Here is a 22,065-nt window from a genome sequence, read left to right on the forward strand (position 1 = left end):
ATTTTAATTTCTGGTTGATACACTCACTCAGTATATACAGGGGTGGGCAATAGTTGGACTGATCAATAACATGTCCCCAGTGCTATATGTTATGTCTATGGCGTCAGAGCTCTCATGGGCTTTGCTGGTCATTTTCCAAGTAGGTGTGGATGTTCCCTCTGCAGACTGGACACAGAGAGCCAGGGGTTTCCTCCTGGCTTCAGCGTCAGCTGCTCCGTTCTACTCAGGGTCAACTTACATCTCTTTTCTGTCTCTGCCGCCACAGTCCACCGCAGTCTGGACACTAGAAGGAGGCACAAGAAAGAGTCTGTTATCCTTGTGCTGCCAGGGGCTAGGGAAGAACACTGTCTTTAATAATAGACAAACTTGAGTTTGAGTCCCCCACTTCCAACCTTTGCTGCTGTGTGATCTTAGGCAAGTCATTTGCCTTCTCTGAGCCACCCATGCTCCTTTAGCTAATAACTGGGGTTCTGCATCTCACCCTGAATTCTGCAGGAAGTGAGCTCTCCTCTCTGCTGGACAACCAGGCACACTTCCTTACATATGTCATTAGACTGAACATCATTCATTGAACCCAGCACAGGAAAGTCTTTAGAGCACAATATAACTAAGGAAGGCACATGCTGCTATTAGTTCATGACCACTATTCACCCCAGCCATCTCCATGAGTATGAGCTCCATGGAGGGTGTGTCTCAGTGTTTAAAGTACCCCCCCCCCTTCTGCAAGGGTTCTTTCCTCCCAGACTAGAGACCCATAACTTCAAGGTGTTCCACTGTGCTGATGTCTTCCCTTTGCTCCTCCATATCCACTCCATGCTCTCCGCCCTGCTATTGCCCAGGAGGCTGACCTGCATGGACCACATCAAGGGGGTTTCCTGCCCTGTAGCTTCTCCTTGGACGCAGCCAATGGGGAATTCAGATGACAGTTGGAAGGATGGAGAGAAGAAAAGGAGGGTGGAGTATTTATTCTCTTGGATTTCTCCCTACAGCATCTCCTTGTTCTCATTCATATTCTTTCTCTCTCTCTCTCTCTCTCTCTCTCTCTCTCTCTCTCTCTCTCTCTCTCAGCAACTGCACCTCCTCACCCCTGCGGGCATAGCAGAGGTTACTGCTCCCACCAGTACCTAGCCCCAGGGAGCTGCACCATCCCTTAGGCATCATTTTCTCGACACTCTGCCCATTATTTTTTGTACATAGTCCTTTTGTCAAGCTTCCTCATTTGGGGTGTGCCTTCCGGTTCCTGCCAGACTCTATTACAATAGCTAATCTCGATACTGGTTTCTGCCATAACAGGAAGAACCGGGGTTTCCAGACCAATATCTTCTATGACAAGTGAGCAGGCAGCAGGTAGGACGCATCACTGCACTATTAATATCTGGTACATCCTCTTTCACCACGTGGGAGAAAATGGTGGAGCATCTACAGAGGCAACCTTGTAAGAACATAAGATCAGCAGCAACCATCATCAGCCCTCCTGAGCCTGCGACTCTGAAAAAGAACCAGCCATGAGAAGAAGTGAAAAGATACAGGTATGGATGTTTGTTGAAAATAATCCTACCTTGTTTTTTAATCTTCACCCTGAGGATATTTTTCCGTCAGGGAGGAAGAGAGAGAGAACCACCGATGTGAGAGAGACACATCAATTGGCTGCCCCAACCAGGGCCGGGATCGAACTGCAACCGAGGTATGTGCCCTTGACCAGAATCGAACCTGTGATCCTTTGGTCTGCGGGCCGACGCTCTAACCACTGAGAAAACTGGCCAGGGCATAATCCTACATTTTCATAGTCTCTGTGCTCTGGTTGCATCTGCCTATATCACTGAATTTGCACAGAACCTCTGAGGTGGACATAAAGACCTGCCAGGCACTCTATTTGTCCACTGACAATAAAGTGCCACCCTGATCAAGGGTGGTGACCAGCTGGGGCCACTCACTACCTGCCATTTGGGAATGTCTCAACAAAACAGAATATATTTCAATGAAGGGGTTGGGTTAAGAAGTGCTTCAGGACACCGCATCCCTTAGGATGGCTGCAGTCCATCCTGAGCTAGAATTTTTTGTAAGTTTGCTGTAGTGTATAAACGAGGGTTCTACTTAAAGGAGGAAGACTGAGACCCACGGATCCTTTCACCACATAAAGGAAGGGTCTTTGAACTGCAAGTTCCATGAGCAGGTCCACGTGTGCCTGTTCCCTACTGTATCTCTGCTCCACTGATGATGATGACTGTGATGATGGTGGTGGTGAAGATGACAGTGGGCAAGCTGCAGCCCAGGAAGACTGGGCGACCTGTCCATGGTCCTGATCCACTTGGCAGTGCAGCCAAGGCTGGAACCCTCATCTCCGGACACGTGTGGTCAGTGGTTCTCTCTCTCACCTTGGTGCATGTGGCTTTTAAAGAATAACTGTGCCAGGCACTTGTGGGCAGGGTATTGCTGAGGAGCAATTGAATTAATTAAATGTCTTCTGTTATATTCCTTCAGGGTGAGTCTTTGCCAGACAACTCCAGGCTGAAGACACTCACTGCCTGGGAAATAACACGCGAATGAACTGGACCCACATCACAGTGACAGACCAAAGCTCGCCAGAATGACAGGCCAGTTACTTGACAGAGACAGAGACCTTGACAAGAGAAAGCGAGGAGAAGGGATGTGTTTGACAGGACAGTAGCGCTCGGTCATTAGAAGTGTGGGTGACGGAGTCAGCCCGGAAGTCAAATGGCAACGCCATCACTCACCGTGTGAGCTGGGGCCAGGTTCCTGACTTCTCGAAGCTCCAGCTCATCACTGTAAACTTGGGGTGATAATGGTTCCAACCTCAAAGAGTTGTGAGAACAATATATGCAGAACAGGTCGGTTGCATAGCCTGGCACAAAGTTCCCAGGGAAGAGAGTCTATTATCAGAACCATCATTTGTTTCCTGTGATGCCCGAGAAGACGAGTAGGGTGGAGTGCTCCCGCCCTGTGCACCCCAGGAACTGAGTGTCCAGGCCTTCCAAGCTACAAAGATGCTCAGAAAGCCGAGTGGCCTCTGGCATCATTGACACAAGTACCACCCTACACCAGAGTCCTGTGTTCAATCTGGAATGTGGCATCGGCCTCTTTAGAATAATCGAGAAATCCTTTCAGCTTTTCTCCAGTTCTAGGGCACGCTAATTACTCAAGAAGGAGAAAGCAAATCAGAAGGTAAGAGATTTGTAGGACAAGAGACAGAGGCAGCTGCCCAGCCTGCCCGACTGTGGAGCTGGGGCTTCGTAGTCTGGCCAGAGCCTGAGTCCACTCATACACAAGCGAGTGCAGAATTATGTTCTTAATGGCAGCTGCAATCTTTAGTTAGACCCAGATATTTCTACCTGTCCCACTGCCGCCTAATTTCAGCCGAGTGAAAAGGATACATGTTGGAAAATATACAACTGAACTCGACAGAGCAATAGAGGACTCTTTCTAGAACATCCATCTCAGATTGGACCAGCTGGAATGGATACACTCAGCTGACCCAGGAATCAGAGATCATCCATTGACCTCTCCACACTCCCCCCACCTCACCCCAAACCACCAGCCAAGCAGACACAGATAGAGCAGCCGCAGACGCTGGGCCAGGATAGATGGGGCTGTCTGTCAGATGACGCATCCCTCCCTCCATGACGAATGAGCGTGCTCCGGACCTGGGTAACAGCTTAAGGCATTTCTCCATTAATCTAAGAAGGTTGACGCCACCGTCTAAGTTACTGTGCAGGACTCCGGAGCAGGAGAGCACGCATTTAGATGCTGCTGCATGGCCCACCTGGCTTTCTGAGCACGTAGCTGCGTTTCCAGCCTGGAAGGCCTGTTACATTCGGATCTAATTCCCAACATGGGAAATGTGACTTTTTATAATTTGAACAAGTCTCTCAAAGAACCTCACCTCCCGATGAAGCACCACTCTCTCTCCTGGAGCGGGTTTGAATTCTAATCGAGAGCTGTGTTTGGAGGAGTGCCTCGGACCAATCCCCCAGGCTCCCATCCAAACCTCTTATCCCAGGTAACGAGACAATGATGCGGGACGTGCCCCGTGGAGCTGCCGGGATGGGGAAGGGCTTGGGCAGGCGCCGGGGCTGGAGCCGGGAGCTCTGCTCCAGACAGCGGTTCTACAGCCGGCACTGCCCATGTCTCTTGTCTATCGTTGATAACCATTCTCATTGCACTGTGACCAGAGAACACGGTTTGTACAATGTCAACTCTCCGAAATGTGCTGAGACTTCTTGGTGGGTGGTTCTCCCCCCGTCTTCCCCATCCCTACACCATTATCGAAGTCTGTGCTCCTTGTACATTTTAGGTCCCTGTCACAGGGCAGTGAGCTGGACCAGGGCCTGCTGGGGATGAAGAAACGCTTCTTAGAACCACGTGGGCTTGGGGCCGGCCTCACAGGCACGCCGCCCTTGCCCGGAGGGGCCTGTGCTGGGTGTCATGTTCTGCGGACACTGTCTGGCAACTTTGAATGAATTTGGAACAAAAAGACCCATATTTCTATTTCATGGTGGGCCCATTGATGATATAGTTGATTCTGCCTGGGGTTCTGGGGCATATCAAGGAACCGGGGGAGTCAGTGCGCTCCTATGGGCCATTTCAAGAGAGGACGAATGGTGGCGAGAGGGAGGAGAAAGTGGTGGAAGGGAGGGAGAGGGGAGGAGAGAGGAGGAGAGGGGAGGGGGGGAGGGGAGGGGAGGGGAGGGGGGAGGGGAGGGGAGGGGGGAGGGGAGGGGAGGGGAGGGGAGGGGAGGGGAGGGGAGGGGAGGGGAGGGGAGGGGAGGGGAGGGGAGGGGAGGGAAAGGGAGGAGGGCTTCTCTCTCATTTTCTTACTTGGGCATAAAGAGATGCGAGCAGTTCTACAGTCTGTCTACCTCAGAGCAGGAGGCTTTCCAGTCTGGCCAGTGCCTGGGCCCATTCATCAATAAACTAACTCAGGATCAGGCCCCGGATGGCAGCTGCAATCTTCGATTGGGCCCAGGCATTTCAACTAGTCCCACCGCAGCCTAATTTGAGCCAATCTACAAGGACACACATTGGAAACGATACAATATACACTCAACTCAGCACCAGAGGACTGGTTTGCCGGGCATGCGTCTCTGTGACCTCAGTCCCCAGGTGGGAATCTGCCCCTTGCTTCCCCTCATGCCTGCTGCCCAGCCTGTCCCACTCCCCCTGGCACGGCCCTTCTCCTCCCCTTCCCAATTTTGTCAACTTGGTAACTTCCATTGTTTATTCGAAAGGGAATCTCTTGTTATGCACGTGAAAACGGTTCCAAAGTTCTGCTCCTTGGCAAAAAACCCCAACGCTTGGCGACAGGGCCGCCGAGTCCCCGTATAATGAATGCGAAAGCGCTATCGGTTCTGCGAAGAGAGAAGCTGGCCCAGCACCAGGCGGTAACATCGGCAATAAGGGTTTGTAATTGCAGACGTTAGTTCTGTCACGACACTAATAAAGCGGGAGGAGGGGGCGGCGGACGGGACAGCCTCCGCTGTAATCACGCGCTGGGAGCAGCTGCGACATTGGAATTTGCCATTTCGCCGGCCATTTGGCAGCTGTACAAATTAGCAGGGAGCGGTGGAAATGCTCCGAGTTGCATGGAGCTGTTTTTGCAGCAACGGAAGAATGTTTAGACAGAGCCCTGTCTTTCGAGGTAAGAGCGTGAGGTCTGAGAGCCACTGGACGATGCAGGACACGAACGGCATTGTGGGAAAGCTGGGGAGGTCTCATGGCTCCACCCGGACCTGCATCAATCAGCCGTACAAAGTACATCACTTGCGTGAGCAAAACCTCCTACAGGGGGCGCTGGTATAGCTGGGGTGTGTGCTTGTGTGCATGCTCATTGCAGAAATTTTAGAAAATAGAAATATGCTCGAAGAAAACAAAAACTTAGGTCACCCGCAATGCTTTCTGTCCTGGGATTAGTGTTGGCTTGTTCCCTTCCAGTCTTTTTTCCTGACGAGCTGGGGTCAGCTCTAATACAGACGGTGGGCTCTTCCCATGGGCTAAACCGCAGTGGACTCGAAACTCTGCTGCCCTCGCTGCTGGTCTCATGCCCACAACTCCCTCCGGCAGCTGCTGGCCCCGCATTCACCCCACTAAAGGGAGTGGGACAAGCAAAGGTCTGGGGAGGAAACTGATCAGCCCTGGGTTCTAACTCAGTGTTTAATGCTAATCTGCTGTGTGACCTCGAACTTGAGGTCAGGATCCTCATGGGTAAGGCTGCACTCCATGGTCTAAACTTCGATTGCTCTGGCCGCAGCATGAGCCTCCCCCACGCCTGAGAAGGAGACCAAGAGGCACGGGGTGCTGGTGCAGGCTCCACAGGTGTGTGCAGGACTGGCCGCTGCTGCTGGGAGGGGACCCCATCTGAAAGTCAGGTCAAGGCACCCTGTTCCTTATCAGAGCAACACAAAGGGAATGTCTCTCCCCGCTGCCCGGGCCCTGCTGCAGAGGCTGGGTGGGGGCAGAGAGTCCGACGGGCAGCTGTCCTTTCCCGAGAAGCCACACAGAGCCAAGGCCACAGAGGCAGCTGGGGAGCAGGGTGCGTTGGGCCCTCCACAGGAGCTGTGTGCCCAGCCAGGACACTTCCAGCTCCTTCCAGCTGAGGAGCCCACTCGTGGCCCGTGGCAGCCTGAAACGTGAGCGGAAACGGTGAGAGCGGCCAGTCTTCCGAGGAAGGCGAGAAGCCCTGCCATTGAATCTGAGCCGTGGCGCGATCACCAGCCATCTAACCTCGCGCCCTTGAATCCGTCGTTCCTTTGTACACTCTGTTGTTCCTCTGCACAGACGTGGCTACACGCTACACGCACAGCGCTTACACGCCCAGGCGTGTAGAAGATGAGCACCTCAGTGACGTTCATCTATTAACTCACTGAACTCTCACTAATCACTAACCACCCTCGGAGGGAGGTTGTGGGTTGAATATACAAAATATCCAGTCTGCAGATCAAAAGTGGTTCAATCTCGGAAATTTGATGTGGTCTGTCCAGGAGCATCATGTCCACTTTAAAGATGAGGGAATTAGGCTCAGATTGGACATGGAACTTGCCCGAGATCACACAGTGGATCCCTTGGTAGCCACTCCCGCAGACTGTGACACTCCCCAAAGGCTTGGCAAGCTGGGCAAGGGGGCATCCTGTCCTCCCCACCTGGGCCGGTGAGATACCTCCCACCCCGAACACACTGGGGTCTCCAGCAGATCCGCCCCAGGCCCCTGAGCGGCAGCTCTGGCCACCGAAGACCACAGTGCTCCCTCCGCAGGGTGCAGCCCACCTGCTGTGCCCGCCCCGCCGGGGGCCCGCGGGTTACCTCTCTGTGTCACTGTCGCTGGACGCCACCTCTTCCAAGGCTGCCTGCAGGTCGGCGATCCTCCGGATGGACGTCTCCAAGTCCGTCTGGAGGGTCTGTCTCACTGCTGCCAGCTCCTCCACGTACTTCTCCTGCAGACAGAGAGACAGCCCAGCTGGCCTCGGACAGGAGTCCCAGCCAGCCACGGGCGCTCTGGGGACGGGACAGCCCCGGGCTCGGCCTGGTGTCCATCGAGCGCCCATTCACACAGTGGGCGCCCCTGACGGCCTCTCTCTGTGGATGGGCTTATCGAACCCCCAGAGCCAAGCTCTGAATTTGACAGAGCAAATGGATGGGCTAGGGCCTCCAGGGCATGGCCCACAGACAGGGCTCCCGCACCTAGGCCGGGGTCTGAGCCCAGGCTGTCTGTCGGCCCTGGAGACGTGCTTTGAACCTGTGCCACCGTGCGGCCACCACGGTGCACAGTGGGTACAGCACTCCTGGGACAGAGGAGCACACACACGAACCAGTGAGTCTTTCCTGAAAATGTCACAGAGGATGTCCCAGAGACCGAGTCTGTGCCCCAGGGATGGATCTGGAGCCAGAGGTTGCGGGGAGGGCAGACAAGAACGGTTCCCTCTCAACACTGTCACCTGGACTTCTCGAACGTTCCCTTCTCCAAGGCAGGAAAGGCAGCGAGGGCGAGCCCAGCGGGACCCCGCCGCAGCAGGCCAGGCCTCCGGCCTTACTGAGAGACTCCGTCCAGCACCTGTTCAGTGTCTCCGGCTCCTGGCCTCACTCACTCCTCACAAGCCTAGCAAATGGGTCACCCTTGCTGCTCTCATTTCACAGATGAGAAACTGAGGCCGGGAGTAGAGGAAGCTTAATGGCAGCGCTGGAACTGAGCGCGTGCCCGACTCTCTCCTTATGTTTATCCTTCCTTCTGACACCACCTGCATCGGATGTTGCTCCGACCCTGGAAAACCTGTGACTTCCATTTGCACGACATTGCACACCCCTGCCCGTCAGCACAATGACTGGCAACTGAGGGTGAGTGGCTGCCCCCCAGGGGACTGGACATTTTTGGTGGTCACCACTTTGGGGGTTGTTACAGCCCCCCCCCACAGAGAATGACCCCACTGAAATGTCACCAGGGCCCAGTGTGAGAAACCCAGAGTTACACCTGGAAATTAATTCTACAGGGAAGAAGTGAACAGGCAGAGCCGGGCTCTGAACTGAGGATGCTCGGAGCCGTGCTCCTGGATAACACCGAAGCTGAACGCCACCTCCTTCCCCTGGGCCCTCTGAAGGATGGTTCGGGAGATCACAGGGTGTCGCTCGGAGGCCAGAGGCAGGCATTAACGCTGGCAACAAGGACGCGCAGCCCGGATGCCGCTGTGATGCAGTGTTACGCGAACGGAACGCAACCGGGAGACAGCAGGCCCGCGGTACCCATGCAAATGACGAGAAGAACACTGGGGGAGCCGAGAATGTTCGTGGATGGGGATGAGGAGGGTTTGCGGCCAGGATTTGTCTGGTAAGCTCTTCTAATTAGGTCAAGTTTATTTTTTGACCGTTGTTTTAGGAAGATGTAATGAGCAGGGTGCGGAGAGGTGAAAATATAAGGACTTAGGGGCAGATGCACGTCATTCTCAGCTGTCCCTGGGCAGCTCACAGCCGCTCTCTGAGCCCGGGAGCATTTTCCTTTCATTTACAGATGAGGAAACAGAGGCCAGCAGGCACTCCGAGCAGCTAGGAGCCCTGCTCTGCCATCTCCCAGTCTCTCTGATCTTTCTGGGGCTCCGTGTGCACACCCCAAAACAAGTCAGTGAGGACCGGGCTGCTCTCCATTATAAGGACACTCAGTTCTCCTTGGAGATCGGCTTGTCTGTTCACCGTATTGTGAGTCTGTGCTTTTCCAACCGGGGGCGGGGGGTGCAGAGGGGGGGGGGAGGGGGAGAGAGGTGCTGAGATAGCCCGAGCCAGGCTGAGTGATGAGAGAAGGGGCGGCGGGGAGAGAGGCGGGGTGCTGTGTAAGGGCTGGGAGTTCTGAGCACTTGATTGAAAGGACCAGCTGTGAACCCCATCTCGGTGCTGACAAGGGGAGAGGGGACCCCGGGGCAGGGGGCCAGTGGACTGTCAGAGGAAATGACGACACACTGAGGGGTGCTGAGGGGTGCTGGCCCCAGACACCAGCATGCCGGCTCCTAGGGACACCTAGAGAAGCGGCTGGAAGCAAACTCCCAGCAGCGCTCAGGGCTTGTGCACAAGCTCGGCTCCGTCCCAGCGCACCAGGACCTTGTGGTCACTGGGAGTCGGCCCCCTTCTCCCAGGACAAGGCGCCATGTCTTTGTAAGACACAGAGCTGCTCTCCAGAGTCCCCGTCGGGCCACCTCGAACATGTGGTGACGTTCATTTCAGAGGTGAGAAAACAGGGCCAAAGTAGCATGACCTCACCTGTGTGGGGGGGAAAGACCTGGGTGGCAAGCAAGGCGGCGGAGAGGGTGAGCTAGCTAGGCAGGGAAGGGTGATGAGAGCAAGGAGACCATGCCCAGCTGAGGGCACGCGGGCCAAGGACGGGGTTCAGGGCGCCTGCGCTGCCTCGCACCCCCCACCATGCCCCCTGCCCTCTGAACCGCATCTCCTGCCTGCCGGGGGGCTCGACTCGGGGACTCCCCAAGGAGATGGATTTGGGAAACTTAGAGTCTGTGTAATCAGCAATCAGCAAACCTTTCCTGCTTCAACTCGAAAACCACAGAGTCTGCTGATTGCAGAGACCAGGTCACTCGGCGACATGGGGGCAGGTTCAATTTCCCCGGAGCAGGCACAACAGGGCCCATCCAGAGAGTGCTCGAGCCATGGCGGGGTGCACAGAAGAAGGGGGCACAGGGAGGCGCCCCGTCAGCCTGGGCATCAGGCTCCCTCCACCTGCCATGACACCTGACTAAGGAAGCTCAGGACGGGGTCAGGGCGTGTTTTCAAGCCAGGTGTGAGCTGGGTCTCCTCCATCCCTCTCTCGCCTTGGAGACTTGGAGCACAGAGAAGTGAGGGAGGATGTTAGAAAGGACTATTTAGATAGATCTAAACCTACTGAAAAATATACCTCATGCCCACAGTCATCTATAGTTCCAATATAGTGATATATACACGGTTACAGAAACACAACACACTAATATATACTATATATTCATATACAGATGCTTGACTTCAGATGGGGCTGCGTCCTGATAAACCCATCATAAGTTGGAAATACTGTAAGTCAAAAGTGCATTTAATACCCCTAACCCGCCGACCGGTGCGGCTTAGCCCGCCTACGTTCAGCGCGCCCAGAACACTCTGTTACGGGTAACCCCGTCATTCACCAAGGTGCAGATGTAATCGCCTTCTCTTCTCATCGGGAGCAAGAGGTATGGATGGGTGTTCCTTTTTTATGATATGATACAAAAACACAAGAGAATGATACCCGAAAACATTGGCAACACATACACTGCAGAGTGTCACGGTTCGCCCCGTGATCGCGTGGCTCACTGGGAGCTGCGGCTGCCCAGCGTCATCGTAGCCTACAGCATGCCGCCTATCTCCAGCCCAGAAAAAGATCAAAATTTGGAATTCCAAGTACAATTTCTACCGAATGCATGTTTTCATGCTACAATAAAATAAAATAAAAAATAGTAAGCTAAATCATCATAAGTCGGGATTCATTCATTCATCTAATAAACATTTATTGAACACCTACTCTGTGCCAGCGCCTACTGTCTGTATCACCTGTGATCTAGGCATAGGTGATATAGCGACAAATCCTAACTTCCACGGAGCATGTATTCTTGCAGGGACCTCATATGTCTGTATCACCGGTGTCCAGAACATAGCAGGTGCTCCATGTATGTTTTGAGATTAAATGAATGGTGTTACTGCAGGACTGTAAGTGCTGAGAGGAGGAGTAAGGTATTACACACTCACTAACGTATGTGTAACATACACCACGTGTGCAGAGATCAATGCAGTAGTATGTAGTATGTGTACTTGCCCCCTCCCAGCACCGCTCAAGGGAGTCATTGACATGTTGAACTCTCCAGTTACTCCCCCATAGCATGCCACACAGAGCTGCCCAGGTGGGGAGCAGTTCATGCCGTGATTAGCCACTGCAATTAGAATCAGCTCCTCTTGTGATGTTCAGTTAGAGGCTAACATTGGACCTCTGTCTGGCTGTTTTCTCTTCCCAGGGCAGCTCAGTCTTCAGAGGGCCCTGCAAATGCACAGGGCGCCAGCTGTCAGTTGCTGAGCCTCTGGAGGTGGCTCCTCTAACCTTTCGGGGCTCCCCCCAAAATCTCCCAAAGTTAACTTCACAAGTTTATATCATAGATCAGACGATCTCAAAACAACCCCCAAACACGATGAAAATTCATCTTGTTATTTTTTTTTTTTCTGATGCTGTAAATACAAATAGAAACTTCATGTTACAGAACCTGGTGCAAAAAAAAAAAAAAAATTACACACACACACATATATGCTATATATAAAAAATGCATGTGTATGATGTGTATGCACCTGTGTATATTGCTACACACAAATATTCCCAGTCTGACATATTTAATGCCTGTCTTGAATTAATAAATAAATGAATATATTTATTTGTTTCTCACACGTGCAAGCACTCAGCTAAATTTAAAATACCTTATCTCACGCAATCTTTTTAAGAGGCCTCAGAATCAAGTACTATATAAACATAAAAGGTAACTGGAGAATATTACAACAAAGTAATAGCGAAGTTATCTCGGTGTGGTGAGCTATCAGGTGATTTTTATTTTCCTTTTATGCTTCAGATATTCTGCAAGGAACATGAATTACTTTTACTGTCAGAAAGCTAAAAAATATAAGACTTAATTTCTCTGACGCTACAAGGAGCAGTCTGCCGGTCCACCTACCTGCTCACTAGGTGGAGTGAGCAGTCTCTCGGTAGCCTTATTATCCCCATTCTACAGATGAGCAGGCCAAGTCTCAGAGAGGGTAAGTCTTGCCCAGGGACATGTGACCAAGACACGATGATCTAGAACTGGACGCAGGTCTCTGCAATCCAGCCCACAGCTCTTTCCACCTTTGCCTCTAGTTGTCCCTGCTTCATTCAAGGACGCCTGTGTCGCCAACGTGGGGTGGGGTCTTCCCAGAAAGAAAGATTATGAGGCCCTGCCATGGTTTCATTCAAATTGTCCAAGGGTCATCTGCCTGGGAGAAATGAGGCTGGGGGGCGGGGATAAAAGCCCTGTGAATCATACCCTGTTTTGAGCTCCAAAGCCATATTAGCAATGAAGTGAGCCTGAGCAGGGGAATTGGCCTCGTTTGGGGAAAGGAAAGAGTTAAGGTGCCCATTAGAAAACGGAAAAGTCTGCATCTGATTCTCGAGACTGAAAAAGAGCCCAGCCAGCAGCAGGCAGAGGAACAGGGGAAAAGGTGGTCACCACTATCCGAGGTCCTTTCTTTTTCCTTCGTGTTCACGTAGCAAGTTCATTGTTTTCGGTCCATCTTGATGATGTGGTAATAGGGACAGAGACACTCATCAAAGACCCCAAAGATGCACAGCTGGACGGTGACAGGCAGCTGGACGCTCAGGCCGGCCTATTTCCAAAGGGTCAGTCGACACTGACTCCTCCCACCCTATTCTTCACCTGTGGCAGGCATGTCTAATCGATCACTGCACAGCAGATCCAGGCGACCTGGGGCTCGAGTCCAGTGCTGCCCTGGGCTCCATCTACCAGCACCAACGGGAACTCCCAACTCGGCCACACTGTCTCAGTCCTCTTGGAAATGCCTCCTGAATCCTCAGGGAAGACAAATACAAGGTGACTGCTGAGTGCTCTACGGCACTCAAGGGAGCTGGGCCCACGACGCTTGGGGAGAGACCCTGGTGGGCGGGGAAGGGGAGCTGCAAACTAACAGCAGGAAGCCGCCGGAAAAGCACGGGCTTCAGAACAAGATGAGCCCTGAAGTGCCTGCGTGAATTCTGAAGCATGACTAATCCTTTCTTATTCCCAGTCCCTCATCTGTTAAAATGTCAGCATTGGTCTCTGACAGAACGTGTTTGCCAGGAACGAACGAAACAATGTAAAACTGCGTACATCTGGTCTACCTAATAGTGGAACGGACTTGGCACATGACAAACGGTCCCATTTCCTTCTGCCTAAGTAAAGACTCCGAAAGTATGAAGCCTGCAGATATTATATACAGTGAGGACAGCTTCATTTTTTTTTTTTTTTTAAGAAAATGAAATCTAAAGAATCTGATGCTTTTTTGTGGAAGCCAGAAGGATTTAATAGAATGCCCTGAAGGGGCCTGTATCCATCAGGACATTCGAAATCACTCTAGATCATCAAACCAAAGGAATTTAGTACAGGGAATTAGTTAGCCAGGTGATGGGAAAGATGAGAAGGAAAATAGAGTATCAACAGCAGGAAGGCACTGCCAAGCTCTGGCGGGAAGGAAAAGCCGAGACGTTGGGCCACCCAGTGGCAGGTGGACCTCAGCAGGGCTGCCGGTGGAGGAGGGGAGTCCCTCATGGTTCAGCTGCTGCCAGGGATCCCTCTGGGGACAGTGTGAGATGAGGTGGGGGGCACTCTGGCCTCTCTCCTGTCTTCCAGCTGTCCATCACTGACTGTCACTGGCGGAACCTACCAGAACTTCCCATTTCTAGGAGGGCATCTGTTTATGGGCTAAATTGTGTAACTGTGTCTCCCTGCTCCAATCAAAACAGATATGTCAGATGCTAACCCCAGTCCCTCAGAATGTAACTGTATTTGGAGACAGCGACCTTACACAGGTGCTCCAGTTAGAACGGGGTCATCAGAGGGAGCCCTGATCCAATGTGACTGGTGTCGTTATTGGAAGGAGGAAATTTGGAGACAGAGGCAGATGCCGGGGGAAAGATGAAGTGAAGACACTGGGGAGAGGCCAGGTATGGACGGGGATTGGAGCAATATGTCTACAAGGAACATCAGAGATGCCAGCAAAGCCCCGGAGCTGGGAGAGAGGCAGGGAGTAGCCTTTCTAGAGCCTTCCGAGCCTGGCCCTGCCCACACCGCGACTGCACACTTCCGGCCTCCAGGACAGGGACACAGTCCATTGCTGCTTTTCCAAGCCTCTCGGTTCACGGTGCTTTGTGATCACAACCCTAACACACTGCTGGGACACCATGCGATCTGTTTTCTTTCTGGCACCAGTCCAGTCACGTGTTCTGCGGTGAGTGCCTTTGCGCACACAGCACACGGGGCACTTCCCCGGTCCCCGACGGTTCAGCCCGCGGCACACCCGGCCGGGGGGCACAGCCCCTGCTCCTGGGCTGCAAGCCTGTGCAGTGTGTTACCGCACGAAACAACACGGGGCTCAGTGGAGCACAGGAGCAAGGATGCGATCAGGGATGCTGTAACCACAAGCTGTGTGAGCTGCCGCCGGCACGACGCGGCAGGCTGTTGCACAGCCAGCGTCTCAATGACAGAGAGCACCGTGAACGGTCGTCATTGTCATTAGCAAGTACCACGTACCGTACGCGGTCGCGTGGGCTGCACTTTTCCAGGGCCGGCAGGGCAGCCGCGTGCCGGCGGCAGCATCACCACACACACGTGAGCGACGTGTCGCGTTATGACATCAGGACAGCTACGACGTCACTAGGCTACGACGAAGGTAGGTGCTAGGAATGTGTCAGCTCCGTTACAGCCATAGGCGGCCGCCGTCCACGGTTGACAGAAACGTCGTTGCGCGACGCATAACTGGACTTCTGTTTCCTGGTTCTAATAGGGGGCACTGTAGAGAAGTTAGAAAATGAAGAAAGTGGCAAAAGTTCACCCTTAAGCCCATGACACGGGGACACCAGCCTTAACGACCCTATCTCCACTTAATGACTGTGTTGCTGTAGTTGCGTCCTGTGTTTATTTCTGCATACGTGTATAACAGACACACAGGTGATGGCTTCATATTAAAGACAGAATGAAGTCGGCCAACAAGCAGGGCAGCTTGGAGCCCACCCCGCCCCGCCAGCCGGCCCCGCCAGGATTCCAGGCACCGGCTTGCGGGCTTTGCCCTTCATTTCTTCTGATGATTGTTAAATGCCCCGAGCTATTGCCTGGGGGGCCTTTAAAGCGTTCCGCAAGGCTAACATTTTAGGCAATTGGGGCTGTTTAAAATCTAGGTGATAGCCCTGGCCAGTTTGGCTCAGCGGTTAGAGCGTCGACCCATGGACCGAAGAGTCACGGGTTCGATTCCGGCCAAGGGCGCGGACCTCCTCTGCGGTTCGTCCCTGGCAGGAGGCAACCAGTCGATGTGTCTCTCTCACATCGATGTTTCTCTCTCTCCCCCATCCCCCTGCCTCCTTTCCACTCTATCTAAAGAGAAATGGAAAAAATATCCTCGGGTAAGGATGAAAAAATAATAAAATAAATAAAATCTAGGTGATAAAGGTTTGGCCAGCAGAAAGCCTAAGGTGTGTGCATTTGCACAGTCAGACATGACACACACACCTGTGCAGAGCACACCAGGCACCAGAAGCCCAGGCTGAGGCTCAGGGCGAGAAGCCACGTGGCCAAGGTTGCCAGGCCGCTGGGAGGCAGGGGCTGAACCAGAACCTGAGCCCTTCCTCCCCAGGTCTTCTCTCCATGAGAAAGTACTCTCCGCTCCCTGTTCCCAGGTTCATATATTCTGGATAAGATATTTTTGCTAATAGGGGTCACAGACTGCTAATAGGGGTGCCACAGACTGGGGCTCCAATGGTGAGGAGGGGGTTCTGTACCTGACTTCTGGGGGTCCCAAGTTTCCCGTTGGGTGGGGAGTGGTGGAGGGCAAAGACTCCTCAGCAGGCACGAGGGGGTGTGGCTGAGGGTCCCTTGGGCCAGTGGGATGGGCACGGGGGTGGGGGGGTCAGGCTTTGACTGTGCTGTGAGTCTTTAAGCCACGAGGTTTACAAATAAAACAAAACAAAGCAAAACAAAATGAAATCTCTCGACAGGTCCTTACAGCTCTATCTGTCCCGAATTCATACCTGTCCCAGCCCCACCCCAGCCTGTGACTTGTGATGAGGCATCTTCAGAAAGGGACACAGGACGGTCCCTGGAGTCCAACCCTCTTAAGGGGGACACCCACAGGGCCCTCACAAACACCAGCTGAAGCCAGACACACCGACCGGGGGTGAACTCCAAACACCCTGCTCCTGACCGCCTGGAGTCACCCACCCAAACCGCTTCCTGAAAAAAAAAAAAAAGTCATTTTATGTTTCTGCTCAAACTCCAATATGACATATCTCGGCCACCCGATTTTCCTGACAGAAGCATAGTGATATCAACAGAATTCTCGAATGCACACGTTATCAGTCGCACGCACACCAACACCACACTTCCCGCATCCCGGGGCCACTGTTCCGGGCAGCAATTATGGAGCCACCTTTGACACGTCTTATTTCAATTTAAATGGAAATGAAGCTCGTGTATCTTCTCAGCCCACTAGCCCATGTGACGGCAGAAATAGGGAACACGGACTCGGAAACTTCTCAAATGGCCACTGGGCTTTACATCCAGAGTTAGTGTGGCAACAGTGTATGACGTACCTCTGGTCCCTCCTCTGGGCCTCAAGTATCTCATCAACACAATGCATTGATGTCTTGCATCTCGCTCTCTGTTCATGATCATAAACTTAGTCTTCACCGTCATCTCCTAACGGTTCTTGCATCTTAAACTTCCTCGGTTCCATCCAGCCCCCTCCCACTGCCATACCCCATAGAGCAGGCCAGGGGACATCTCTTTCATCTGACCCTGTCCTCTCCTGCTCAGGAGGTTCCAGTGCCTCCTCATTTCTCACAGTGTGGCTTAGCCTACTGAGCCCTTTCCGATCTCCCTCCCACCCACCCCGCAAGGTTCTTCTTCTTCCCTGCTCACACTCTGCACCCCACACACCAGTAATTCCCATAGACTTCACAGCTGTTCTTTCCTGCCTCTGTGCCTTTGCACCTACCGATTCTTCCCTGCTCTGACAATCGAACTCCTACTCATCCTTCAAGACCCATTTCATAATCACTTCCTCCATGATGTCCTCTCTGGCTCCCCTGGGGGGAATTCGCTGTTTTCATCTCTGAGCCGCTAGCATTTGTACAAGCCACTGGGGTCCGCACATACCCCTTTGATTATAATTATTTTCGAGTCTCTAATTTCCTGCTATATTGAGTCTCTTAGGAGTAGGGTTGTGCTCAGTTTATATCCCAAATGCCTCGTGCCCTGCCTGGAACTTAGAAGTCATCCCACGAGCCACATTCCAGATTCAAGCTCTCGTAGCTCTAAATTCATGATGGGGGGGAGGGGGGTACACAGCACGTCTCACCACTATGGGCTTCAGTTCATCATGCAGACACAGGCTTGCAGCCCAGCTCCACCACGCAGAGAATGACGCGGGCAAGCCGTCCCCCTGCTCAGCCTCAGTGTCCTCTGTAAGGTGGGAATGATGACAGCATCCCTGTCTGCGGGACAAGTTGAGGATTTGCGGGTGGAAGGTGTGTGATACACTGCCTAAAATATAGAAGTTGCTCAACAAACATCAGCCCTCTTTCCTGTTCTCAGAACCACTGTGGGACAGTTTGGGAAACGTGGCAAGTTCACAGGGTGTCCTCTTTTTTTGTTTGTTTTTTGTTGTTGTTAATCCTCGCCCAAGGATATTTTTTCATTAATTTTTAGATACAGTGGAAGGGACAGAGGGAGGCAGAGAGAAAGAGAAAGATCGATGTGAGAGAGACACATGGATTGGTTGCCTCCTGCATGACCTCAATCGGGGCCAGGGATCACACCTGCAACCCAGGTACGTGCCCTTGACTGGGAATCGAACCCATGACCCTGTGATCTGTGGGCTGACGCTGTAACCACTGAGCCAAGCCGGCCAGGGAAAGTCTCCTCGTTTTTGATACTTTGTTACCCTCACCCCATGTCCCCTGGTCCTCACACCACTCACTGAGGTTTCCAGTGCACTCAACCCTGCACCCCACTGGCCACAAAACTGAATACCCCAAGCATAGTCTCCAAATCCTTCTGTCTCCTCTCCACCAACACATGCTCACACACTGTCCCACTGCCTCACTGCAATGTTGAAATTCACAGGAACATGCCCACGAATCGGATAAAGTCATCACTGCCAACGTGCCAGCCCCCGGGTCAGGTGAGGCCTCATCCCTGTTAGCACGTGGAGCACGTGTCCAGGGCATCCCAGGAGAGCTTGGCCGGGGACTGCAAACTCCGCCTATAAGTACAGGGTCGGAAGACGCTCCTTGAGTGGCCATTCAGACCAGCAGCGACTAAAAGGATGGCATCCCCACAGCTACGCCAGCCAGGCCCAGCCAGGGAGAGAGCACGGGGCGGGGGGGGGGGGGGGGGCGGAGGCCTGCACCAGACTCAGGACCCGAAACAGGTCCCGCATCCACTCCAGCTCCCCAGGCACCAGTAACCACATCCGGAGTCTGTCCCCAGCTCCACAGTAGTCACCCGTCCCCTTCCTGGTTCCATACCGAAGATCCCCAGGCTCAGACGCATTCGCGTGCTTCGTCACCGGGTAGCAGAGAGCAGCGAGGTCATGACTCACCGTGCTGCTCCTTCCCGCGCGAGGCCGCCTCTCTTTCCAGGCAAATCCGATCGCCCCGTCTGACCGCGGCCCCAGCAGGGGTCCTCAACAGGCCAAAGAACCGTTCCGAACAAACTCAGGTGAACAGGGAGAAACAATCTCTCCATCCATGAACCCTCATCAGTAGTCTGGTATTATTCGCCATGTCCCCCCAAGCATGGATCCGGAGGGCACGGACCACAGCTACTGGGCCTGGCAGCCGATGCCAGCTCCCGGCCGTGCCCACGCTGAGTGCAGAGTCCGTGCCGCCGGGCCGGGTGGGAGCTGCCGTCAGAGAAAACAGTGCATGTGACATGAACACCAGCAGACGCAGATGGACAGAGCGCGGCCAGGCGTGATAATGACAGAGACAGAGACGACGCTTCCCCGACCTGCCTGGCTTCCAGCTGCGGAGGTGAGGGGGGCACAGGCACGAACCCCCTGGCCACTCTCAGAGCCGTGGGACGCTCCAGCCACTGGCTGGGAGATGGGCTTTTGGGTAGTCAGGACTCATCTGCTCACGCCACTGCTTAAAAAAATTGTTTTCTTTGTTGATGTTAGAGAGAGAGGAAGGGGGAGGGGGGAGAGATAGAAACATCGATGAGAGAGAACATCGATTGGCCGCCTCCTGCATGCCCCCTGCCGGGGATCAGGCCCACAACCCGGGCATGTGCCCTGACCCGGAATCGAACCACACCCAACCACTGAGCCACACCTGCCGGGCTATTCATGCCACTTTTTAGTGGGAGGGTTTCAAATGCACCCGAACTCCTCTAATTCAAGGGCACCGCGTGGCCTCCAGAGAGAGGCTCGGGTAGGTTTTTATGTTTCGGACTAAACAACACTGAGCTGAGAATAAGGCTTCCCAACCTCAGCGGTGCTGATGTCGGGGCCAGATAACGCACTCTGGACCGACGTAACCACCCCTGCTATGCGACTTCACCTGAAAAACACAAAGCGCCCCTCCCCACGGCTTCGGGGGACCTGGAATAAGGAGCAAGCGGGTATGGGGCCAGGTACTCCACATGGGGCCCCCGGCCCAGCACATTAGCCTCTCCTGGCTGCTGGTTGGGAATGCGGCCTCCCAAGCCCCGTCCCGAACCTTACTCGGAATCTGACTTTGACGACCTCCCGGGGGGTGTGGGCACGCCACGCTCGGGAAAGCTCGGGTTTGGGAGGGACACACTAATGACATGTCCTGCTGCCAACCTGTCCTAGCCTTGGGCCAGTCCCTTCCCCTCTTACAATGTGTAAAGCAGAGCAAAACACCATCACCTCCTAAGGTTCAAAGTGCAGGTTGAAGCAGTGTGCACGGACTGCACTCTGCGCGGCGCGTGCGGGCAGCAGACAGGCAGTGGACGCGGTCCCAGGCCGCCCGGCCGCCTTTCCGGTGCCGTTCAGCCCATCACGATCGGAAGCCCGGGCTCCCCGCGGCGGGACATAAAGACGTGGGAGCTCCCTCCACACACTTTTGTGATCTTCCTTTTGATGGAGTCTAAAATTATATCAGCCACTTGGCCACTCATGGTCCATTTATTCATTTATTGACTCAGCAGGGAAGAAAAACAACTGCTAAGCGGTGTGCTCTCTCTCTTCCCTCCACATGTCAAGGTTACGGCCGGGGGTGCGTGCCTCTCAGATGAAGAGCCTCATCAAATCCTACGCGCAGCTGGGGCCCGCTGGCGCCTGCCGGGTCTATCAATCCTGACCTCCCGGGCACTGGCATCGTCTCCTGCTTCTGACGGAGGGGCTGAGCTCACCGGGCTGCCGGCTCTCCGAAGCCTGGTTCTGATGCCAATGGCCTCCCTCGCTTCTCCCTCAGTTCAAGGACAAGCTCTCCGGCTCTTTCCCAGGGCCCGGGAGCATGTCAACAACAGCCCCCAGGGGCTCTTTCTTCCCCTAAGAACCCCTCTAGAGAGCAGATGCTGTCCTGGGGGAGAGAGTGGTATACACTATCTGTCCCTTGGCAAAGAAGGAGGAGGAGGCGGAGGCGAGGGAGGAGGAAGAAGAAGAAGGAGAAGAAGGAGAAGGGGAAGAGGAAGAAGTAGTAATAGTAGCTGTTGTTGCTGTTGATTGACCTCTGTTCTAAAACCCTACGGTTCTAAAATTCTGTAGCACTAGCAGCTAACGATTCTAGGAATGCATGCAGGTCAATATCCACACTTCTATTAGGTGGCACCACAGGAAGTCAACCACAGTCCAGCACTTTTGAACTATGCACATGGCAAATTTGCATGGTGCAACCTAGGAAGATTTTAATGTGATGCATGTCTAATGATTCAAGAAGCTGTAAGTCCTAAGATTTTCTGGCTGGAAGATTCTAAGGTCTTCTCCATCCCAGTTCTAAAATGCGGCCATTCCAAATTCTAAGATTCTGTGGATCTAAATGTTGAGTAGGTGTAGTGATCATTAGAAAGTGCTGTTGTATTGGAGGAAGGAAAGGCATGAACGTTGATTAGCACACATAAAGGAGTTGTGCTGGTAGATTCATTCTTTTTAAAGATGCAGGTCCGTGGTACCTTGTGAAAAAAGTAATAAAATACAGAGGGTAGATGGCAATGTTTGTGTCCTTGACATCCCCAGACTAGGGTGGCCAAAGCCACACATGGGGTTTTAATCTAGAGGATCTGAGGGCCCAAGGGAGACTGCACCCAGCAGGTACTATGCTTGGTTGCCCCAAAACCCAGCCCCCTCCCCATGGCACTGATATGGGGAGAAAAACCACCTATGCATAGAAAAGGAAATGAAGTGGCAAAGGCCTGGCCAACTCCACCCCGGGGGCAGCCTGGAAGAGAACTGGGAATAAAATGGAAGCAAAGGGGAAGAATTGGGAAGATACCAAAACAATGGAGCCTGCCCGAAATCAGGCCTGCTGGCCGCGGGTTACTACTGAGCACTTGATGCATGGCCGATGCAACCGAGCAAATGCTGTTCTAATTGTATTTCCGTTCGATTAATATAAGTTTATACAGCCCCACGAGGTTGGTGGACTGCTGCCCTGGACAACACCATTGCAGGGGATGCACATATGTTGGAGGGAGATAGAAAGTGATCTAAGTATCTGGGAACCCACTGCGCTCCACCTGTCCCGACTGCTGAAACTATGGGGGAGAACACTGGAGAAACCCCGAGCTTCTAAGAGCCCCCGGGTCCTGTGCG

At 53.4% G+C, this 22,065-nt stretch overlaps 1 protein-coding gene across 1 annotated transcript in view; it reads right to left on the reverse strand.

Annotated features, from left to right (window-relative positions):
- The window catches only part of MYO18B (myosin XVIIIB), a gene marked incomplete at its 5' end in the record, with an annotated part of 230,771 nt that overhangs the window by 23,200 nt on the left and 185,506 nt on the right, over positions 1–22,065 (reverse strand). The window contains 2 exons of the mRNA XM_036277288.1: positions 239–283; positions 7,315–7,445. Of these exons, the coding sequence (XP_036133181.1) occupies positions 239–283; positions 7,315–7,445 (176 nt within the window). The remainder of the gene's footprint in view (positions 1–238; positions 284–7,314; positions 7,446–22,065) is intronic.

The sequence above is a fragment of the Molossus molossus genome, unplaced genomic scaffold (genome assembly GCF_014108415.1).
Source record: "Molossus molossus isolate mMolMol1 unplaced genomic scaffold, mMolMol1.p scaffold_m16_p_22, whole genome shotgun sequence".
NCBI classification, from domain to species: Eukaryota; Metazoa; Chordata; class Mammalia; order Chiroptera; family Molossidae; genus Molossus; species Molossus molossus.